The sequence below is a fragment of the Hemitrygon akajei genome, chromosome 12, assembly GCF_048418815.1.
Source record: "Hemitrygon akajei chromosome 12, sHemAka1.3, whole genome shotgun sequence".
In the NCBI taxonomy this organism is placed as follows: Eukaryota; Metazoa; Chordata; class Chondrichthyes; order Myliobatiformes; family Dasyatidae; genus Hemitrygon; species Hemitrygon akajei.
The window spans coordinates 27204648-27229251 of NC_133135.1; the positions used below are offsets into that span (position 1 = coordinate 27204648).

Below are 24604 nucleotides of genomic sequence, written 5' to 3' on the forward strand. Positions count from 1 at the left end.
TGTACAATTGGAAACATGGAATGACTTACTGAATAACTTTTCTTTAATTAAAGAAACGAACAAAAGGGTGGTTCAGGCTTTATAGTTGTTGATCCTATACTACGCGTTGGACGTAACAATGAAGTTCTACCACTGGACTGCATATGTGCTGTGACTTACTTGTCCAAATGTTTGGGACCATTCGATGAATGGGAGGATAGGCTAAAAGTTGCCAAACTTTCAGGTAAAGAAAACTTATTCAAGTACTAAATATTAGTTCAATGTTATGAAATATAGCTGTAATTTGAAGTGATTTATATCATAATTTACCTGCAATATAAACAAACAAGTCAAAAGTGATAGAAGGTGATAATGTCTTTGGTTGAGGGCAGAGTTTTCTTTTATTTAAACTATTATGACTATTACATAGAATTCAGGAAAACACTTTCTCACCTGTCTCTGTTTCTAGCTCTGTTTGAGATCATTATAAACTTTGTAAAGCAATGCTTGGAGAGCTCAACACCTTCCAGAACAAAAGAGCTCTTCTTGATTGGCATCACGTTCATCACCCCTAAAATCTAGTGCCTTTGCCCCGTGGCTCCAGTTAGTTATCAAGGTCACACTGACAACATCTTAAAAATCTGTGATCTCTATAACCAAGAAGTTAAAAGGCAGCATGTGAATGGTAACGTCACCAACTGCCGGTTCCCCTCCAAGTTTGTGACCATCCTGTCTTTGAAAAACATTTTAACTCCTGCATTTTTGTTGAGTCTAAATCTTAGAACTGTATTATACAATGTTGTGGGAATACCTTCACCAGATGAACTAGAATATTTCAAGATGGTCACCACCTTCAAAGCTAATTTCCTAGAAATGTTTGGTCTATCGTGCTTTCCCCTCCCTACCCCATCTTTCCAATTAAAACATGACTGCTTATGCACTGTGCACTTTTCTCATTCTTTTCATTGCGTAGTTGTCACGAAATGAAATAACAGAAACATTAATACTTTACATTTCTTTCAGATGCTGATACATTTAGTCATGTGTTTTAACTCTTGTACTTAAGTAATTCTGTGCATTTAGTTATCCAATCTGTAAATATTTGTGCCTTTTGAGTCACCATATTAGCTTTGCCAGTGATGAGTTTGAAGAAGTTTATTAATTAATTCTGTCCTATTCTTTGTGATATCTGTACCTACAATTCTATCAGTCAGTAATTGTATTTCAAGCTTACGGAATTATCACCAGGTTTGTCTCCATTTATGCTTCCAAATGATAAATGAGTTTGAGTTTACTCCAACCCCTCTTAGCTCTTTCCCACTAATGATCAATTAATAAAAATTCAAAACCTATTCTTAGCAATATGATAGATAGATAGATAGATACTTTATTCATCCCCATGGGGAAATTCAACTTTTTTTTCCAATGTCCCATACACTTGTTGTAGCAAAACTAATTACATACAATACTTAACTCAGTAAAAAATATGATATGCATCTAAATCACTATCTCAAAAAGCATTAATAATAGCTTTTAAAAAGTTCTTAAGTCCTGGCGGTAGAATTGTAAAGCCTAATGGCATTGGGGAGTATTGACCTCTTCATCCTGTCTGAGGAGCATTGCATCGATAGTAACCTGTCGCTGAAACTGCTTCTCTGTCTCTGGATGGTGCTATGTAGAGGATGTTCAGAGTTATCCATAATTGACCGTAGCCTACTCAGCGCCCTTCGCTCAGCTACCGATGTTAAACTCTCCAGTACTTTGCCCACGACAGAGCCCGCCTTCCTTACCAGCTTATTAAGACGTGAGGCGTCCCTCTTCTTAATGCTTCCTCCCCAACACGCCACCACAAAGAAGAGGGCGCTCTCCACAACTGACCTATAGAACATCTTCAGCATCTCACTACAGACATTGAATGACGCCAACCTTCTTAGGAAGTACAGTCGACTCTGTGCCTTCCTGCACAAGGCATCTGTGTTGGCAGTCCAGTCTAGCTTCTCGTCTAACTGTACTCCCAGATACTTGTAGGTCTTAACCTGCTCCACACATTCTCCATTAATGATCACTGGCTCCATATGAGGCCTAGATCTCCTAAAGTCCACGACCATCTCCTTGGTCTTGGTGATATTGAGACGCAGGTAGTTTGAGTTGCACCATATCACAAAGTCCTGTATCAGTTTCCTATACTCCTCCTCCTGTCCATTCCTGACACACCCCACTATGGCCGTGTCATCAGCGAACTTCTGCACATGGCAGGACTCCGAGTTATATTGGAAGTCTGATGTGTACAGGGTGAACAGGACCGGAGAGAGTACGGTTCCCTGCGGCGCCCCTGTGCTGCTGACCACCGTGTACAGTATGTACACCGTGTACCATATGTACAGTAGTTGTCAATCACACAAGCACCTATAAAGTGACTTTTTTAATTTAGGGGAAAAAATTAGAAGATGTATGCAAAACATTTACATTAATATAATAATTATAAAATATTTCATATTAGTTATAAATTAAAAATTTATAATTATAAAATAATTTTATGTTATTATAAAATATTGGCCTGCTTTATAACTATGTATCAAATATAAAATATCAAGTTATTATAAAATAACAAATTTTATTTTGCCATATTAAACATTGGATTTTCATTTGTGCAGCCACTTGGCGCTTTAACAAATTTCTGAATAGCTAGCCTTCCTGTGTTTGCTTGTGTTTTTCGTGACTGTTACTATACTAAATGAAAGAATCTCAAAGCAGAGAACTTCTAAACAGAATACTGTCATAATGCAAACTCGTGCTTAAAGTAACTTCTGCTTGGATATGATAATTCATTCTTATTTCTAGAAAATAAAACAGTGAATTTTCAAAATAATAACTTGCAGTTTATAGTAATTCAAAGTACATTTAAAGTACCATTACATTTATTATCCAAGTATGTATACAGAATACCTCTCTATGGCAGCTCCAAATGTGACATGGAGGTTATCAGCAAGTTCCAAATCCGCTGGAGTTTCTGTTGAAGGTCCAACCAACATTTCCATTTTTTTAAAAATGGGATCCAAAGTCCACCTGTTTAAAGCTACTTCTATTTCCAGCTGACTTTGTGCATGCAATGGAGTGTCCTTCAACCTTTCACTTTGTATTTTAAAGCTGTATCAAAGTAGATTGATTCCAAGTTTCCTATTGCAGTTACGGGTACCACAGAAGCATAGCAGTTAATGCAATGCTTTTACAGCCCATGGTGTTTCAGTGTTCAATTCCGACGTTCTGTAAGGAGTCTCTGCATGGGTTTTCCCCGGCTGCTCCAGTTTCCTCCCACGTTCCAAAGATGTCATTGTAAATTGTTCTGTGACTAAGTTAGGGTTAGTCGGGTTTGTGAGGTTGTTGCAGTGGTGTGGTTTGAAGATGCGGAAGGACCTACTCCATGCTGTATCATTGAATAAATAATGTTCATTCTGTAACATTTAATTATGGGGGCTCTGGTCTGAGTGGTTTTAAATACCAATCTTTTATATACCGTTGTCGTTCCCTTTAGTTCTAAACTTGACCAGTGTGATTTTCCCCTCGGCAAGGATCTTCTGACTTTACTGAGAGCATGTACTATTTGGAAATGAATGTTGTCTTTTTTTTATACTATTTGGCTATCTTAAACTGTACTTGTATATAGCTGTTAATTTTCTAAACAGTGATTTCCAAATTCCAAATAAGATAATGTGTCATGTTCATTCAAATCTTCTTTCCCTTTGTCTCTGTTGTGTCTTGTTAAGCATTTTGCTTTGGCAGATGTCTACTTGTCCAGCGGGATTCAAAGAAAGCCTGGGAACTTCTGATCAGCACTGATCTTTGAATTAATAGCATTGCCAGAAGAGGTTAACTAATCAGTTCATAAATACTCGACGGTATTGGAATGTTATGTTTCCTTTTATAATGCTTGTTAAATGGTGCTTATCCAAAAATGGTAGTAAACCGGAATTGAAGTGTTTTAGGTTTCTTAACATTGATCTGGTGCCCTATATTATTTGAATACATTCAACATGATAGCTCTTTTTAACAGGTTATAATATGATCCATTTTACCCCGACACAAACTCTTGGATTATCCAGATCGTGCTATTCCTTGGCTGACCAGTTGGAATTCAACCCTGAGTTTTCTCGTCCTAATAAAACTTACAATTGGACTGATGTTGCAAGGCTGGTTGATAAGTTAAAGAATGAATGGAATGTACTCAGCATAACAGATGTCGTCTACAATCACACAGGTACAGAATTAGTTGTCAAATTCGTTACGTTGGGAGAAGGCTCACAAAGTAGAGAAGATATTTCTTAAGCTTTAACTTTTGCTAACAATATTTATCTGCAAAGTCAGTCACTTTTGTTGGAAGGAATCAACAACTGCACCTCACACCATGCAATTCCTTAGGCCTAAACTTCCTGTAGTACGGTCTTCCCACATATTGTATTGTGTTTATCGAGCTATCTGTTTTTGAATTATAATTCTCAAAATGTGTGAGAAAGGCCCACTGCACCTGGAATGCACTTTGGTCTTTATCGAGTCTTAATACTTCCTAAATACACTGCATTTACAAACTTGAAGTTGTAATAAATACAGTGAGTGGACAGTTTAATTGTTGATGCTTTAAAAACGCATTCTGATTTTTTAAATTGGGTGATCCCAGATAAAAACCAAATGGCATTGACTGTTGGACTTAATAAACTAAAGATGTTGTGTAGAAAATGTGTTCTTTTTCTATCATCACCTGACCCTGCATTCTTTGTTGCAAACTGAATATAAAGGGATAATTTTGAAGATTGCAACCTGCTCCTAGACTTGTATTTCTAGGTCTGGAATGTGACCACATTATTCTCATATTTTAGTATGACATAAAATAGGCCATAGTTCATATCTGTATCAGCTCTTAAAGCAATGCCATACCATCCAGTTATCCTACTTATTTCAGAATCCGGTTTAATACCACTGGCATATGTCATGAAATTTGTTAACTTAGCGGCTGTGGTAGAATGCAATATCTTGAATGTGATTCTGGAACTATTGGATCCTGTGTTTTGCTGCTTGGAGATCGCTTGGATGCTTCAGCGCTCCGCAGTCTCCGTGAGGATTCTGGGAGGCAGAAGCAGCACGAGCTCGCCTTGTGGCGAGAAGGCTGCAGGATGGCACACGAGCCGGTGTTTGACACCATTTCACTGATTATAGCTTCCATTGTTGGCCGATCAAAGCGACAAGGGTGATTAAAGCATCAAAGTGAGTGCAGGGGGTGAGCACCGCCTGCTTGCCTTTTGATCGGTTGTTCTGTACTGAGGAGGGGAGGGCCTGCCACTGCACCCAGAGAGTGTTGCCCAGGTTTATTCTGCATTTTGGCTGTGGACTTGGTCTGTAGACTTTATGTCTTCTAGCTTTTATATATGTGGGTTGTTTTTTTTTGCCCAGTCTTCTTGGCGTTTTTTGACGTGGAAGAAGGGATTTGGGGGCCAATGTGGCTGATCTATTTTGTTTCGGTTTCTTATGCAGGAGGAGGGATTAGTGAGTTGATGTACCTGAAACCTTTTGCTCAGTTTTTGTGCAGGAAGAGGCATTTGGGGGTTGATGATAGTGCTGACTTTTCTTTTCTTGGTTTCATGGCAACCCGGAAAAACGCAGAAACTCAAGAGTTTTGTACTTTGATAATAAATGAGCCTTTGAGAGGGTATTCCATAGAATAAGCCAGGTTGTGGGAATTCTGAGGTAGCAGCACTAAGTGATGTATCAACGTGCATCGGTAAGTAAGTAACAGTCAAAGGATATAAGACCATAAGATATAGGAGCAGAATTAGGCCATTTGGCCCATCGAGTCTGCTCTGCCATTTAATCGTGGCTGATTCATTTTCCCTCTTAGCCCCGGCCTATTGCCTTCTCCCCACATCCCTTCATGTTATGACCAATCAAGAATCTTAACAACCTCTGCCTTAAAAATACATGAAGTCTTGACCTCAATATCCACCTATGGCAACAAATTCCACAGATTCACCACTCTCTAGCTCAAGAAATTCCTCATCTCAGTTCTAAATGGATGCTTCTCTATTCTGAGGCTGTCCCCTCTGGTCTTAGACTCCCCCACACTAGGAAACATACCCTCAATATCCACTCTATCGAGGTCTTTTCAACATTCAGTAGGTTTCAGTGAGTACAGAAGAAGGACATGTTGGTAATAGGCTGGCATAAATCTGTGGAATGAATGGAATCCACTCACTGAACTGTAATGAGTTGGAGCTGAGTGATTATAGTGCAGAGACGCCACTCATTGTATCATTGTAGCAGCCAGCTTAACAATACAACCGTTCTCCATCATGGGAATGCTGCCATTAGTGTATTTGAACTCTAGTTTCTGGTTTATTAGTGCAATAACTGCTCTGTGACTATGACCCAAGATCAAATAGCATTGCCGTATTTGCTATCTGACTTGAATTTCCAAAACAAAGGTAATCTTACAATTATAAAGAGAAAAATCAAGACTTCCATTTAATAATTAGATTCAAAGTGGTAGTCTATAGGAGGTGGCTTAAAATGTCAAAGGGGAATACAGCTATTTAAAGTTCCAGTATTTCATTTTTGCTATGTCAGGAGCTGTACTTTATACTAGGAGATGGTCGAAGCTGTTGGTGCTTTCAGACACCGACCTTGTTTTATTTTGGTAAAGGTCAGACTCCTGCATTAATTTGATACTCGGCTTTTTAAATGGCAAGTTAGAACTGATCTTCATATGACAAGAGCAATTTAGTTATGTACTAGAGCTTTTTTTTTCCTGAACAGAATTAGTATTTGTAAATTGTTTCTTCTGAACTGTACAGGAAACACTAAGATTGATATTTGAAAATATTTGTTTCTTATTTATGTACTTAGCCACAATTAAGAACTGAAAAATCATTTTATTGGGATGTTGTAAACAAGATGATAAGAGGCCATTTGTTTAGTATTTAACACTTGTTTAAAGAATATAATTAATTTGAGTCCTCCAATCTTAAAATTATAGATTAACTATAAACAAGCACTAACGCATTTGGCTTTTTATTCATCAGTAGATTTTTTTTAAAATTGCTTTCATTATTACGTGAAACGCATTTTCTGTTGGTGAGATTGTACTGGGAAAACCGTGTGCTGTTTTTGTTGACAAGCTGTAGAAAGGATGTCACTAAGCTGGAGGGCTTGGCCATTGAGGAGAGACTGGATAAGTCAGAATTTTTTTCCTCTGGAGTGTAGGAGGCTGAGAGATGACTTTAAAGAGCTTGATAAAATAATGAGGGCTATAGATAAGGTGAACAGCCATAACATTTTCCCCAGTGTAGGGCAATCCAACACTGGAGAACATAGGTTTGTGAGAGAGGATGGACTAAGGATTACTGAGGGCAACTTTTAACACAGGATGGTGAATATGGAATGAACTGCCAGAGGAAGCAGTGGAGGTAGGTACAATTACAATATCTAAGAGACATTTAGATGGATATGAGAACGGGGAAGGCTTGGAGGGATATGGGCTTAAATGCAGGGAAATAGGACTAGCTCAAGTGGATAAGTTGGTCTCCATGGATGTTTTGGGCTGAAGGGCCTGTTTTCATGCTTTACAATTCTATAACTCTATATTGTATCTATATCCCAAGAGAAGAAAGTGAGGAAAGAAATGAGGTTCAGGTAAAAGAGTGAAATATTTTGTCTGCCTCCTCTTGGGGGGGCGGGAGGGGGAATGAGAATGCTGTCTTGCCCCTGTTACTTTTCTATGGTCGGATAACATTTTTCCGATTACGTATTTAACATGAAGAAAAGGTACAATGAACTTCATGCCTATTTCATCATTCTAATATCAATAAACAATGTTGTGCACTGTTCATATTTTTCTTTCCCGTCTCAATAGCTGCCAATAGTATTTGGCTGAAGAAGCACCCAGAATGTTCATACAACATTTTGAATTCCCCCCATTTAAAACCAGCTTGGCTTTTAGACCAAGCATTGTGGCATTTCTCTGTTGATGTGTCTAAAGGAAAATATAAGAATAAAGGACTTCCTGCTGTTATTCAAAATGGAGACCACCTTAATGTAAGTACAAGATGACTTTCACTTGCCACAACTTTCCTTCTTGACCATTTCTGCTGTAAAGGTTAAGTAACTGTTTGTTTCAAAAATACTTCTCAGTAAAAAATTAATGATTTTCTCATCTGGCAGGTTTGTAAGAAGGGAAAATGAATGTTATTTTGGAATTGGTAGGGGGATCTCTGGCCAAAATCTCTTCGTTATCCCAAAATTTAAAATTAACATTTTTGGAATAAGGAACAGGCATTTTGGCCAAAGCTTCCCCCTACCAATTCCAAAATGAAATTAACATTGTTGCCATAAAAGCATATGCTGAAATACAACTGTCATGAATTTAGCAACTTTTCCTGTCCTGTGTTTCAAATAAAGATAATGTCCCCAATTACTTAGAACATTGGGGGGGAGTTGAATTATGTAAATTTCAATGTTCAAGAATTTAAGCTTTCAATCTTGACACAACTTGCACAGTAAGTAGTGAAAATATTTTGTATAAAGTTGATGATATTATAATAGTAAGTAGCATGTATACTCAGAGGCCACTTTATTAGATACACTTGTACACCTGCCCATTAATCTAATGAGACAATCGTGGCAGCAACATGATCTGTAAAAGCATACAGACATGGTCAACAGGTTCAGTTGTTGTTTAGACCAAATATTAGAATGGGGAAGAAATATGATCTAAGTGACTCAGACCCTGGATTGATTGTTGGTGCCAGATGGAGTAGTTTGAGTATCTCAGAAACTGCTGATCTCCAGGGGTTTTCACACACATCAGTCTCTAGAGTTTACAGAGACTGGTGTGTAAAACATAAAACAACCAGTGAGTGACAGAAAATGGCGTATTAATGAGAGGGGTCAGAGGAGAATGGCCAGATTGATTCATGCTGACAGGAAGGAGACAGTAACTCAAATAATCACGTGTCACAACAGCGGTGTGCAGAAGAGCATCTCTGAATGCACAACTTGTCAAACCGCAAAGTGCTTGGACTTCAGCAGAAGAGCACAAATCTGGCCACTTTATTATGTGTTCACCTTGTAAAGCAAATCATCACATCCATACACAGGCAAGTTTTGTCAATGGACAGTACCAACCTAGAGGCCATAAATATTAGGTAGCCACTAATTAATTCTGTAAATATTTCAGACAAAACTACTTTAACCCTCGGTGAGTTAGAGTGTGTAACTTTCTTCTGCATGATATTGATGTGGTATATTACATGAAAGAAATCATGGAAAACCTAGGTACCTGCATGAAGTAGAAATAATTTCAACAATTTGGTTAGAAAACATAAGATGGGATAAAGCCTGTATGTAGCACCAGTAGTTAAGTACAGCATTCAAATCAAGCTAAGGTTGTCCATTTGATAAATTTCTAAAAGAGAATTTAATAATGTTTATTCTTTTGACAGTGTATTCGTCAAATCATGTGGGAGGAAATCTATCCTAAACTACGGTTATGGGAATTCTATCAAGTGAACGTTAAAAAAGTTGTTGCTGACTTCCGCAAAGCACTCCTGCACGGTACAGCGGAAGGCCAATTAGCATGTACAAAAACAGTTTGAAATTTTTTTCCCTGTTTTTTTTTACAGAATTTACTGTTAGACATGCTAGTTTGCATAGCTAACAATTTAAAAATTTCTCATTCTTTTTGAGGTGAGAAGACAAACTGTGACACTAAACAGCCGCTTAAGGTTATTCAGGACCCTGAATTTAAAAGATTTGGCTGCAGTGTTAATATGAGCTTATTACTGAAAATGTTTGTACCTCATGGGTAAGTTATGGAAGCCATTCTCACTCATTGGAAATGTAGAACATCCACACATTTAGTTTATTCTTTCTTTGTTGTTTAAAATGTAACCTAATTTACAATTCTGGGTGATGCAAAAGTGAGTTCTTTTGGCATCTTGGTCAATATGAATCCATCAACCATGATTTCTAAAACCAGAAATAAAAATGAAAAATGCCCAAGGTCAAGTAGCATTTGAGGAGATCTGAGAAAATTTGGGATTCGACAATAGAAGGGTATGAAGTGGGGAGAGTAAAGGAAGTGTCTGTGTGGCCTTCACCCTATGACAGGCATTTCCCCAAAATGGGATGTTTAACATTGTTTTGGAGCTTTGAGACCTTTCAGACAAAGTTTGGCTGTCCCATTGCAGTAAACAATATCAACATCTACTTCACTGCTTGTAAAATACTGTAGCTCAAAATCATGAAATTTGCAATTAGAAGCTCTTCGATAGCTATTATTTTGCAAATTATTCTTCTTTGCTTTCTGAAGCAATAGTCCTAATGAGATAGATGAATGCTGTGGTTGGGTGCTTAGAAGAATGGAAGAGTTAAATATGGAACGCTATCAAGAAGTACATCATCATCAAGAACAGGTAGATCTTACTTGACATTTTGCCTCTCTCCTACATCCCCTATTGATTTTTCATATCTTTTGCACATTACTTTGTTACAAGCACTTTAAATACTGAATTATGTACTTTCAGGCTATTAACTGCATATTGGGGACTATAAGCTATGATCGCTTAGCAGACCATGGCCCCAAACTTGGACCCATTACAGCAAAAGATCCTTTAGTAACCAGGTACACTGAATAAATAACTAAGCATAAACTTGCACAGTATTTTTTATTGGTAGAATTACATTATTGTTGGGAAAGTTTCTATTAATTGCTTATTACTAGATTTATGCTGTAAATATAGTACATAGAAATCTACAGCATATTACAGGCCCTTCGGCCCACAATGTTGTGCCCACCGTGTAACCTACTCCAGAAACAGCCTAGAATTTCCCTACCACATAGCCCTATATTTTTCTAAGCTTCATGTACCTATCTATGCAGGATACCCTAAAGGTTAACCACCAGGTTAGATCGGCAGTAAGGAAAGCGAATGCTATGTTGGTATTCATTTCAAGAGGAATAGTGTATAAGAGTAAGGAAGTGTTGATGAGGGTCTGTGGGGCACTGGTGAGACCCCATTTGGAATACTGTGTGCAGTTTTGGGCCCCCTATCTTAGAAAGGATGTGCTGATGTTGGAGAGAGTTCAGAGAAGATTCACTAGGATGATTCCTCGAATGCAGGAACTAACATATGAGGAGCGTTTGACGGCCCTCGGATTGTATTCATTAGAGTATAGAAGAATGAGAGGGGATCTCATTGAAACATTTCGAATGTTGAAAGGGTTGGACAGAGTAGATGTGGAAAGGCTGTTTCCCTTGGTGGGTGAGTCCAGGACAAGAGGTCACAGTCTTAGAATTAGAGGGTACCCATTTAAAACAGAGATGAGAAATTTTTTTAGCCAGAGGGTCGTGGATTTATGGAATTTGTTGCCACATACAGCTGTGGGGGCCCAATCATTGAGGGTGTTTAAGGAGGAGATTGATAGGTATCTAATTAGTCAGGGTATCAAGGGATATGGGGAAAATGCCGGAAATTGGAACTAGATGGGAGAATAGTTTAGCTCATGGTGGAGTGGCGGAGCAGACTCGATGGGCCAAAGGGCCTACTTCTGCTCCTTTATCTTGTGATCTAAGAGGCTCTTAAAAGACCCTATTGTATCCTGCAGTTCATATGGAAAGATTGCTACTGTTGATGATATATTGTACTTATTGGAGAGGTGACATAGTGTTCAAATACCTCCTCAAAACGGACTTGGCACAGTGTGTTAAACATTCAACTTTCAATTCTGACATTTAAGATTATTAGGAAAGAAGTCAATTTTATCTGACTGATGATTCACAGAGCACACTCCACTTGGCATGGTCCCAGACTCAGACTGAAATGTGGGGCTGTTCTTTGTGAACCCCCCCCCCCACTTAGAAACTATGTACTTATGATTTGCCTTCGGGTATTATGTGATAATGAATATTTGTCATGGGAAAAGTTAGCATTAAATTTTAATGCTGCACTGTTTTCAACCATATAAAAACTTAAATAATGTTTCTAGTAAAAAACTGTTGAATTTGTATGCTTACTTTACAAATAGGTACTTTACATATGATTTTGAAGACATGTCTTTAGAAGAGGAAGAGCTGATGATGCATCAGCCAGAAAAGGCTGTGTATTTCATGGCCCACAATGGCTGGGTCATGGGTGATGACCCTTTAAGAAATTTTGCAGAGCCAGGTGAATTAATTATATTTGCATCAAGATGGAAAAATGTAATGAAAGATGAAGCAATTGGGGTAAAGTGGTATAAACCAATAGACCACTTGGTCACAGAATAAACATGCTCAAGGAGTAATGTTTAGTCGGTTTTGGTTTGAATCTGTGTGTCGCCATCAATTGTTTTGTAAACTGCTCCAAATTCTGGCTTTAATTTCTGTGCAATGGAGGACTGTTGGTCAATATTTCTCTCAGCTCAAGGTCACGGTGTTGTTCCTGATTCCTTTTTTATAAATGACAAGCTGCTATACCTAATGTTGCTTATTATGCTTTTGCTTTTATGTCTATACATTTGGCTTTTATAATGCACATTGTAAATGAAATAGAAATCTAACTTAAATTTATAATTACTCTAAGAATGATATAATTAGGGAATTAAAATATTTAACTGGTTACCAATAAGAATATATGCATTGTAAAGATACACATTATATTTAATATAGTTCATAATGTTGCAGGTATTCCTGCACTCCACATCAATGGCTTGTTAGGTGCTGAGAGGATCTGTGCAACTATTGCAAACAAGAGAAAGTCTGCAGATGCTGGAAATCCAAGCAACACACTCAAAATGCTGGAGGGACTCAGCAGGCCAGGCAGTATTTATGCAAAAGAGTACAGTCAACGTTACAGGCCAAAACCCTTCAGCAGGACTGAAATGGCCCAAAACATTGACTGTACTCTTTTCCATAGATGCTGTCTGAGCTGTTGAGTTCCACCAGTATTTTGTGTGTGTTGCTTTTATAACTATTGGTTATCTTTATTGATTCATTTATAAATAGGCATGCCAATCAGGCTGTTTAGATACAAGATTAATTGCCTGTACCCACACTCACAAGGTTTCCCTAAACAGTCAATCATGAGTTAACATTTGCTAAGGATGCTTCTACATCTCGACTTAATCTTCAAACCTCTGACATAGGCTCATTCACTTCCGTGATAGTTGGTCTCCAGAGTCTTCACTTCAAAATCTGAGATACTCCATTATTAGTCTCTTTCTCATGGGTTTTGCACCCTTGTCTTTCAACTTTGAAGGTTCCTTCTTATCAGGCTAGCCTATGCCACTCACCCTCCTCAATCTGGCTTAAGTTTGCAGGCAAAATTAGCTCATTGCCCTTCTCCCAAATGAGGACTTGAATCTGAGGTCTTTTCTGTTGTTTTTCTTAAAGTCGGGTTGATTCAAACCATTTTCAGCCGTATTTGCTGGGCTCTATTTATTTCCATTTACAGACATGTCGAGCCAATGACAAAGCTCAGGCAAATGAGCTCTCTTCATAAAATCTACCTTTTCCGGCCAACAATAAGTAGATAACGCACCTATGCAAAATACGTAAATTTACTTGATTTCCAAGTTGAAGTGCCTTGGAATCCACAATATTCCTTGTGTATGTGTAACATTTTCCAAAATATATTTCTATTTCATAGAGGCATTTAATTCATTAGTGCCTTATGAAATTACTGGTAATATTTAATGGAATCTCCAGCTGCACTAGAATGACACCTCCCAATAATTGATTATTGTATTTAAGATTTGCACTATTTGATGTAGTGCATCAGTAACTGTTTTATGAGCCATCCTTCACTGACCCCAGACAGTAAAAGTAGACTTTTAGATATTTCCTTTGCAGTTCCCTGACCAATGTTACATGTTGGAGTTTCCACATTTTTTCACATTTAAAGGGAGTTTAAAACCTGAATGTGCTGTTCACCACCACCATACCCAGCCTCTGCTTTGGCATCATCAAATTTGTTGAAGCAATGCTTGATGATGTCAAGGCCATGACAGTCCTGCTGTCTGAAAAGTCCATGACTATACTCTTCAACTTTTTTTGTGACCAGTTATCACCTCACAATTATGATGCAGTGTCCATTTAATTGAGCTTTGCTATCTAATTATTTTGGAAAATATTCACTGAGGAAGAAAACCAGTTAAATAAATAATTTAGAATGCATTTACTTTGTTGAGCAGGCCAATTTACATAAGATCAAAGATCTCTGAAGACCTAATAATGTGATGAGATCCTCTAAAGGTTGAATATATTGAACCACAAAGCCTTCTATTTTAGAATTGTAAATGTTTTTACATTAGCTTGGCACGGCACGTAGTTAGTGGGCAGCACAACGCTATTTGGCACCAGTGACCCAGATTCAATTCCCGCTGCTGCCTGTAATGAGTTTGTATGTTTTCCCCGTGACCACGGGGGTTTCCCACCAGGTGTTCCAGTTTCCCCCAGTTCAAAGCTGCACTTGTAGGTAGGTTAATTGGGCATTATAAATTGTCCCGTGCTTTGGCTAGGATTTAAAAAAATCAGAGAATTGCTAGGCAGTGCAGCTCAAAGGGTCAGAAGGGCCTATTTATTTATTCTCAATAAATAAATAAATACTTTGGCTTCTAATGTAAATACCATAAACTTATTTGTTTACAAGGTGTTTGCAAATAATTCAAAATAGTAGCTATCATAAACATGTATTTTACTGTCATAGGTTCTAATGTCTACCTAAGAAGAGAATTAATTTGTTGGGGTGACAGTGTTAAATTACGATATGGAAGGAAGCCAGAAGACTGCCCCTACCTTTGGGCTCACATGCAGAAGTACACAGAAATAACGGCCAAAATCTTCCATGGTGTGCGGTTAGACAACTGCCATTCAACACCACTACATGTTGCTGAGGTACAAATAAAGCATTCTCTTGTCTGTGACTATTGTTTATAAAATGTTCTGAAATGTGTTGCAAGATCACATTTAACGATGTTTCCAGTTTTAATTTGGGACTTTTTTTTCCAATTGTTTGTAAAATGCTGGGTCTATCTTCACTCAAATCTTTTGTAAATTGATGCATCATCCATAATTTCCACAATTCATACCCACCCACTCAGACAGGAACCACCCTCCACATCCCTACCATCTCGATTCTCCTACGGCCAGGACAAATTGCAGTGGCCATTTTACTGACAACTCTCGCATCTTTGAGGTGCTAGAGCAAACACTGGCACCAAAGGGTGGCCTTTGGAGTTTAGAAACAAGCAGATGATCAGGCAAAACACCATCTTCTGCCACTGTGTCCGTCTAGAACACAATTGTCTTCATGGTGCCATCTTGTCTAATCCATTTGCCTTCTGTGATTTCTATGAAGCATGCTTCTCCGAATTCTTTTTGGCTGACTGCGTACATATCTCTTGTGGTGAGGGCCTTTAGGAAAGAGGCAACATTAAGTTACACATAAGTAAAGAAATCTGGATTCTGGACCCCATTTGAGAGATTTATCCTCTATTAGCAACTGATACTAAAATAAGTCGTGCCTCAATTTTGTAAGGCTAAAGTTTTACAAATGGGGCAAAATATCCATAATGTCAAGATTTGGATTATTGTGGCTGAAGTTTTTATATAGTTTTGCAGCCAAAAGTTGGATAGGTCTGCTTTAAAGGTGCTTCTTCCAAGTAACTACGTTAAACCAATTATATAGTACATGAGTGATCTCCATTTCAGGGATTGTAATGAATCCTTAGCTAACTGACTAGTGCTACTGGATTAATCCAATGTTTATATCTGTGCCTCATTCAAAAGAAATTAATATTCCATTTATGAATTATTTTGCAGGTAAAATGATAGTCTTTAACATTGTTCTACCAGAGCTACAGTTGTGCTCCAATTTGCATTGCCATATTACATTGTACAAACATTTAGTTGATAAGTATGGGGAATAAAAAATTACTATAAATATTGATTGAAGTTTATGTTTAGTTTTATGTAAATTATAATGTAGCAAATTGGGACTTCTTTTAAAGGGACAGTAGATCCAAATCACAGTTCAATTCCATTTTCAAAGTGCAGTTTTTGTGAAGGAAAGGAAGGTAAAATGGAAACAAAAATATGTATAGTAATTACTAGTCATGTGAATAAAGTTGTAAAGCTTATTAACCAACTCTTTTCAACTTGACAGTAAATATAATAAAGTCAGCCTGGTTTTCGCCTTCATTTTAATCAAATTTATTGCTTTTTAGAGAATTGAATTTGTTGCATATTTTTAAAGGTTAAGAGTACTTTAATAAATAATGAATCAAAAGGCTAAACTGAAATTCTTTATTGCAATGAATTATGTGACATTACATTTTTAAAGCTACCAGTCTACGGTTAGGCAGGCTTTCACATTTTCTTATATCCTGGCCAATGACACCACGCTTTAATGTTAGAATTTATTTAAAAACATGTTTTTGCAAATAAGTTACTATCTGCCAGAAATATTGGCTTAATTACTTTGACAAACACATACCCTACAGTAATAGAGATATAATCCTTGCCAATTATCTGGGATTTATTGTTTCTTTGATGTATGTAATTGTGAGTTAAGGAAGTATTGACTACCTTTTAAAGAATACATATTGGAATTCTTTCCATTAATTTTCTGACATGCAAATTCTACTTTTATATTGTGGGAATCATTTAATCATGTTAATTGATTCTGCTAAACCTAATGACATTGATTTTTATTTTGGGTTTTTTTTCAACAACTTACTAACTTGTCAAAAAAATCACTTCTTATCTATTTTGCTAAGTATTTGGTCTCCTTGTATTACTTGATTTTGATCTTGCTTTTTGCCCAGTTTAGATTTTTTTTTTGTCTACTTTCCTATTTTATTTCCCTATCTTGGTTCTTGTTTATTTTATTGCAGTACATGCTGGACACCGCTAGAAGACTGAGACCTAATTTGTATGTTGTGGCAGAATTGTTCACTGGAAGTGAAGAGATGGATAATGTCTTTGTGACCAATCTGGGCATAAGCTCCTTAATACGAGGTAAGCATGTTGGCCTTATGAGCTCATTGTTCTACTATAGCCAGTGTAGTGTGTCTAAATTGTGCTGTGCATTTGGTATGAAAAATATTATTGCTAACAGAATCACAGGGTGGCATGGTTCAAAGTTTAAAATGAATTTGTTAATAAACTACAGATATGTCACCATGTACAGCCCTGCAATTCATTTTCTTGCAGGCATGCTCGATAAATCTATTGAGTAATAACCATAACAGAATCATTAAAAGACCACACTAAATTGGATGTTCAATCAGTGCAAACTATACAACATATTATGCAAATACAAAAAGAAATAATAATAAATAAGCAATAAATATTGAGAACATGCAATCAAGAGCCCTTGAAAGTAAGTCCATAGGTTGTGGTTGGGCGAGTGAAGTTGTCCTCTTTGGTTCAGGAGCCTAACAGTTGAGGAGTAATAGCTATTCCTGAACCTGGGGGTGAGTCCTGTGGCTTTTGTACCTTCTTGATGGCAGCGGTGAGAAGAGGGCATGTCCTGGGTAGTGGGGGGGGTCCCTGTTGATAGAAGCTGCTTTCCTGTGACCACGTTTTATGTAGATGTGTTCTATGGGCTTTACAGGCTCACAGGGCTCTACCTGTGATGGACTGGGCCGTATCCACTACTTTTTGTAGGATTTTCTGTTCACGGTAGTGTAGAAGTTAGCATTACAGAACTACAGCAACAGTGTCCTAGGTTCAATTCTCGCTGCTGCCTCTAAGGAGCCTGAATGTTCTCCCAGTGACCGCATGGATTTCCTCGGGTGCTCTGGTTTCTCCTCACATTCCAAAGATGTAAGGGTTAGTAGGTTAATTCCTCACATAGGTGTAATTGGGCGGCACAGGTTTATTTGGTTAGAAGGGCCCGTTACCTTTCTGTACTGTATCTCTAAATTAAAAAAATTAAAAATTAACCAAGGCGGGTAAGAATAATAGTACTACTATTACACAACCACCTGTTAACTGTTTCTGAATATTTTGTTTAATAACATTTGATTTAAGCTGCATATCAATGTATTGATTTTTTTTAAAAATGTGATCAGTTATGATGTGCTGCACACAAAATTCTGGAGGAACTCAAGAAATTGGACAGCATCTAGTATTTTGTGTGTGTCAGTCAAGATTCCCAGCATCTACAGAATCTCATGCGTTGGTGACATTTTGCACATAGAGTCAAGACCAAGTGGGTGATTCTAATCGAATAGAGTGTAGGAGTATGGGCAAACCAAAGTGGGGGCAAGGGGTGATGTATGGAATAGACAACAAAATGGGTTGGGTGGAAGTGTATGAAGAAAGGAGGAACAAGACCATAAGACATCTGGCCTATCGAGTCTGCGCCGCCATTCAATCATGGCTGATCCTTTTTATTTCTCCTCCTCAACCCCAGTTTCCGGCCTTCTCCCCATCACCTTTGATGAATATGATTATATAATCATATATTTGAGGAATATGATTAGGTGGACAAAAACAGTTTGGATTGCACCCTGGTTTGGACATGTGAGAGCACTGTGAAAATTACTAACACTTCGCCTTTGGCAGAGTTATGGAAAATATGCAAGTGCTTTTTCACCGTGTGATTGTAGAGGAATTTACCAGCAGGAGTAAATCCCCGAGGCCTTACTGACTGACAGGTTGAATTCAGAATCCAACTTCACAGCATTCCGCAAAAACTGACTAGCTATTGTTCCAGTTGATATCTTCTCCAGAGATTGTGGGTTAAAAAAATAGGATGCCAGCACACAATATGCATGCCAGTTCAACATAAATTGTAAGCATGCATCTGAATGATGCAGTTCTATCTGTCAGTTGTTTCAGCTGATGGTTTTCAGTTGCTTTAACACATTGACAGAGTTAACAATACGATGTTCTGGGTTTTGTGATGGTTTTGTGGGAGGTGCAATTTGAAGGAAAAAATGTCATGAAATCTCATCTGATTTATTCATCCTGGAAAAAAAATATTCATATACACCCCACTGCCTTTATTTTGGTATCAAAAGCCATAAACAGAATAGAGGTTTGGAATATAGAGGATGTGATTTAATAATTAGTTAAATACCATAAGATAGGATAGTGCTAATGTTGTATCTTTATTTAAGAAAGGCTGCAAGGAGAAGCCAGGGAACCACAGGTCAGTGAGTCTAACATCAGTGGCGGTAAAGTTACTGGAGGGCATGCTGAGGAACAGAATCTACCCCCATTTGGAAAAGCAGGAGCTGATAAGGGATGAAAGGTCTCGGCCTGAAACGTTGACTGTTTATTCCTATGCAATGGGACATTGGAAAAAAAGTTGAATTTCCCCATGGGGATGAATAAAGTACGGTATCTATCTATCTATCATTGAAGCTGCCTGACCTGCTGAACTCCTCCAGCTCATTGTATGCATTACAATAGATTCCCAGCATCTGCAGTACCTCTTGTGTCTTTTGATAAGGGATAGTTAGCAAGGTTTTGTTTTAAGAAATTGTGCCTCAGTGCCAAGGAGGCTTGAGGAGGGCAGGGCAATGGAAGTTTAAAAAGTCCTGCATTGACTTTAGTGAAGTCTTTGACAAGTCCTATATGGTGGGCTAGCCTGGAAGGTTAAGTGAGATCAAATGGGATCTAGAGTGAACTGGTCTATTGGAAACAAAATTGGCTTTGTGGAAGGAGGCAGAGTGTGATAATGCAGGTCTGTTACACAGATTAGTGGTGTGCCCCAGGGACTGGTGCTGGGTCTACGATTGTTTCTCATTTATATTAATGAAGTGAAAATGTTGTTAACATGATTAGAGAGTCTGTGGATAACACTAAAATTGGTAGTGCAGTGGACAATGAAATGCTAGGTTCTAAAGAATAATGTAAAACAGAGAGACCCAGGATACAGATGCACTGTTCCTTGTGCTTGGCAACATAGATAGAACATAGAACTCTACAACACATTACAGGCCCTTTGGCCCACAATGTTGTGCCTATCGTGTAACCTACTCTAGAAACTGCCTAGTATTTCCCTAGCGTATAGCCCTCTATTTTTCTTAGCTCCAGGTACCTATCTAAGAGGCTTTTAAAAGACCCTATTGTATCTACTTCCACCACCACCATTGGCAGTGCATTCCATGCACCCACCACCCTCTGTGTGAAAAACTTACCTCTGATATTCCCTTGGTACCTATTTTCAAGCACCTTAAAACTACGGCCCCTCTTGTTAGCCATTTTGGCCCTGGGAAAAGGCCTCTGGATATCCACACGATCAATGCCCCTTATCATCTTATACACCTGCATCAGGTCACCTCTCATCCTCCATCGCTCCAAGGAGAAAAGGCCAAGTTCACTCAACCAATTTTTATAAGGTATGCCCTCCAATCCAGGCAACATCCTTGTAAATTCTCCTCTGCACTCTCTCTCTATAGTATCCACATCCTTCCTGTGGTGAGGTAACCAAAACTGAACACCGTACTCCAAGCGGGGTCTGACCAAGGTCTTCTATAGCTGTAACATTACCTCGCGGCTCTTGAACTCAATCCCGTGGTTGATGAATGCCAACACACCAAACGCCTTCTAACAACACTGTCAACCTGTGCAGCAGCTTTCAGTGTCCTATGGACTGGGGAAGATGGCATTTGGAACCCTGAGTACAGAAGTTGAAATCCCAATATTTATACAAGTTGTGAGTGATACTACTCTTGGAGTATTTTGTTCAGTTCTGGTTGCCCAGCTATAGGAATGATGTTATTAAGCTGCAAAGGGTGTAGAAAAGTTTCATGAGGGTGTTACTGGGATTGGAAGGCCTTAGTTTTAAGGAGAAGCTGGATTGGCTAAGACTTTTTCTTCCCCCTGAAATGTAGGAAGCTGAGAGGTAACCTTATAGAAGTATATAAAATCATGAGTAGCATAAATAACATGGATGGTCAGTCTTTTTCCCACAGTAGGAAGGACAAAACTTAAGGAGTAGAGGTTTCAGGTGAAAGGGGACAGATATAAAGGGGAACTGAGGGACACATTTTTCATGCAGATGGTGGTTAGTATATGCCAGAGAAAGCTGTAAAGGTGAATACAATTAAAGTAACATTTTGACAGATGCCTGGAGAGAAAGGGTTTTGAGGTTATGGGCCAAATGCAGAGAAATGGAACTAACTAGCTCAGATGGATATCTTGGTCAGCGTGGAGGAACTGGGGTGAAGTTCCTGCTTTTGTGCTGTGTAACTATATGCCTCTAATCTTTGCAGAAATTGCTCACTTCTCTCTACCAACCTGCTCACTCAAATCAAGTAAATATTTTTTAAACTACAATGCAAAGAACAACTCAACAATCTAGATCTAAAGTATGCTATACGTCTCACTTCCTCATGTTTTTGTCTAATAGAGGCGATGAGTGCAGGTGACAGCCATGAAGAAGGGAGGCTGGTTTACCGTTATGGTGGTGTGCCTGTTGGATCATTCGCACAGCTACTTGTAAGGCCTCTGGTACCAAAAATTGCTCATGCTTTGTTTATGGATGTTACTCATGACAATGAGTCATTGATTCAGGTACAGCATATCATTATTATCTTTGTTATCATTACTCAGTAAAATGGCAGGTGGAGATCTATCTCTACTAAAGGAGGTGTAAGAAGCTCCTTTCCTTTGCTAGCCTGCAGGTCACCCTTGGGCAAGGTGTAACATCTGCTTAGCGCCCCCCCCCCCCCCACCCTCAGATCAGGGCTACATGAACCCAGAAGGCAGTTGGTGGATATCTCAAGTCCTGGTTATGCAACAGCTGAAGCCAGGCAGACAATTTCTGAAGAGTATTGATAACGGTGGGGTCGCCCATCTTGTAAATACTCTGCCTTGGAGAAGACAAAGGCAAACGACTTCTGTAGAAAAATGTACCAAGAGCAATCATGGTTAGGGATAGGAAGATCATAATCGCCCGCGTCGTATGACACAATGCATAATGATGATGAATTATCAAAAAGGTCGTTTGGGGGACACAGAAATTCCATAAGACAAAGGAACAGAAGTCAGCCATTTGGCTCATCGAGTCTGCTCCGCCATTTCATCATGAGCTGATCCAATTTCCCCTTTAGTCCTATTCACCCACCTTCTCACCATAACCTTTGTTGCCCTGACTACTCAGATGCCTATCAATCGCTGCCTTAAATACACCCAATGATTTAGCCTCCACTGCTGCCCGTGGCAACAAATTCCAGATTCACCACCCTCAGGCTAAAAAAATCTTTTCACATCTCTGTTCTGAATGGGCACCCTGCAATCCTCAAGTCATGTCCTCTCGTACTAGACTCCCCCACCATGGGAAACAACTTTGGCACATCCTTTGTATAATGAAAATTACAGTTTCATTTTCTAAATCATACTGCATGCCTGTATACTTTTAGGAAAATGATCCCATCAGGAAAACCTGCCTTAAATTACTTGGTGATTAATCTAAAGAGATATTTGATATTTAAAAATGTTTGGCAAAGTGATTATCGAATTTCTCGGGCAGTGCAAATCCTTCTCAAAGATGGTATGTTTCTCATCTAAATTTGAATAGGAATGCAAGTTCATGGGAAATTACTGAGCAATCTGAGTTGAAATTGAGATCAAACGCTATTCTAATGTAGACTGCACTATTAAATATGTTGTTTTTTATGTTGGAGCATATTTTCACTTTCTTTGAACCAACAAATTGACAATTGGCATACAAGTTACTCTGAATTTCCTTTTGGGTCAGAATGGGTCTATTAATCTTCATAATGCATAAATATATTTTGTTTACAGCGCCGTTCTGCTTTTGATGCTCTTCCCAGTGCAACCATTATTTCAATGGCTTGCTGTGCCTCAGGAAGTACAATGGGCTTTGATCATTTAGTTCCACATCAGGTTAGTTTGAGGTGCATAATTTTATGTAAAATATAAAATATTTGCGTTTTTAAGTTTTGTTCCATATTCTGATATTGAAATCCTGATTAATCAGAATATCTCTTTATAAGAAAACTGTTCTGGTGGATCTAAAGCAAAATCAAATGGTGAAATCACTCAGCAGATCAAGGCCACATCTGGCTGAAGAGAAGTAATGTTAACGTTTCAGGTGGAACTTTGACCTAAAACATTAACTCTGAGGGCGGTGAAGCAATTGTATCAAATGGTTGCTTTCCATTAAGCTGGAATACTTTATTCATTTTCTATTCCAAACTCAAATTTTAATTTCATTCTTTTTAGTTTAGTTTTCATTCTTTTCATTTTCACATATGAAGTACAAAGTGGTGGTAACTACAGATATTATTCTAATCATGTTGTCTGGCCTATGCTTGTTGGAGTTTACAAGTATGATAGATCTAGTTGTTGTTGGATTGTTGCTGTTTAATTGATATTTTCTTTGCAGTTTAACAATTAACTGTCTGCTTGTATTTTATATACTTGCGTATATGCAAGTAACTGTCTAATATGTTTCCTAGTTGTCACAGTGTAAATATGTAGTTGTTCAGTGTATCCCCTAGTTGTTATAGTAGTATAATTCTGGTAAGCTCTGGAGGATTCTCAAAGTGCTGCGTTATTTGAATAGGGGGTATCTCATTGGTTGACTCTTGTCTACTAATTTAAATGGAATTTTCCTTATCTATGTAGTACAGTATAAAAAGAGCTGCATCTTGAGGCAGTACCATCGTAGTTCTTTTTGCTTTATGTTCCCCTTTTGCTTTCCAAGCCTCTATCACAGTGTGTTTCAACTTTCTATCAATGCTTAATAAAATTATTGTGAAGCAACAAACGTTGTGCCTCTTTCCTGACTTTTGGAAGAACCTTGTATTAAAATGCAGCATTGCATACACACTTTAAAGGGTTCTCACTGCTGTCTGTAAGGAGTTAGTACATTCTCTCCGTGACCACGTGGGTTTCCTCTGGATTCTCCAATTTTCTCCCACATTCCAAAGGGTTAGTATATTGTGGGCATGCAACGTTAGCACAGGAGGAATAGCGACACTTACGAGATACACACAGCGCATCCTCAGACTGTGTTGGTCATTGGCACAAATGGCGCATTTCACTACAGTTTCAAAGTACAGGTGATAAATGAAGCTAATTTATCTATGTAGGATGTATGTCAGCTGTTTTCTATATGTGGAAAGTTTTAAGGACTAGGGGATAAAGTCACAGAGATCAAGGTTAGCCATTTAGCGCTAAAGTGACCTGAAATAGCTTCTCATACAGAGTTAACTTTTCATAAATATGTCTTTGAGTTCTTGACTCATAGCCATGTCTCTGAACTCTCAGTTCACGTTGAAGACTGAGATTGACAGATTTATGTATATTTGGATGTTAGGGAAATGAGATGGGAAATACTGGATCAGCTTTGGTAATGACCTATGTCAGTATGTCTGAGTGAGCTGGATAGTTTGCTCTTATTTCTGTTTCTTGTGTGCAATATTAAAAACTAGATCACCAGCTTTGTAAGTTGGGTTGATGTGTTCTCTGATCTTAGCAATCCATACATCTGAAGACAACTCAACTATCAACCTCCCGAGCTATGCATTTTCTCAGTTATTTCCAGCTTTGTAAGTTTGATTTGGCCAGATTCTTCAGCATGAATGTTTGCAATCATGTAGGAAAACGATGTAT

The 24604-nt window shown here is 38.2% G+C and overlaps 1 protein-coding gene across 4 annotated transcripts in view; it reads left to right on the plus strand.

Moving 5' to 3' along the window:
* The window catches only part of agla (amylo-alpha-1, 6-glucosidase, 4-alpha-glucanotransferase a), a 103345-nt gene that overhangs the window by 13887 nt on the left and 64854 nt on the right, over positions 1–24604 (plus strand). For all 4 annotated transcript variants that reach the window (XM_073062759.1, XM_073062760.1, XM_073062761.1 and 1 more), the window contains exons 4-15: positions 54–223; positions 4031–4234; positions 7877–8058; positions 9465–9600; positions 9709–9826; positions 10334–10436; positions 10548–10645; positions 12049–12188; positions 14709–14896; positions 16897–17020; positions 21372–21535; positions 22769–22870. In XM_073062759.1, the coding sequence (XP_072918860.1) occupies positions 54–223; positions 4031–4234; positions 7877–8058; positions 9465–9600; positions 9709–9826; positions 10334–10436; positions 10548–10645; positions 12049–12188; positions 14709–14896; positions 16897–17020; positions 21372–21535; positions 22769–22870 (1729 nt within the window). The remainder of the gene's footprint in view (positions 1–53; positions 224–4030; positions 4235–7876; positions 8059–9464; positions 9601–9708; positions 9827–10333; positions 10437–10547; positions 10646–12048; positions 12189–14708; positions 14897–16896; positions 17021–21371; positions 21536–22768; positions 22871–24604) is intronic.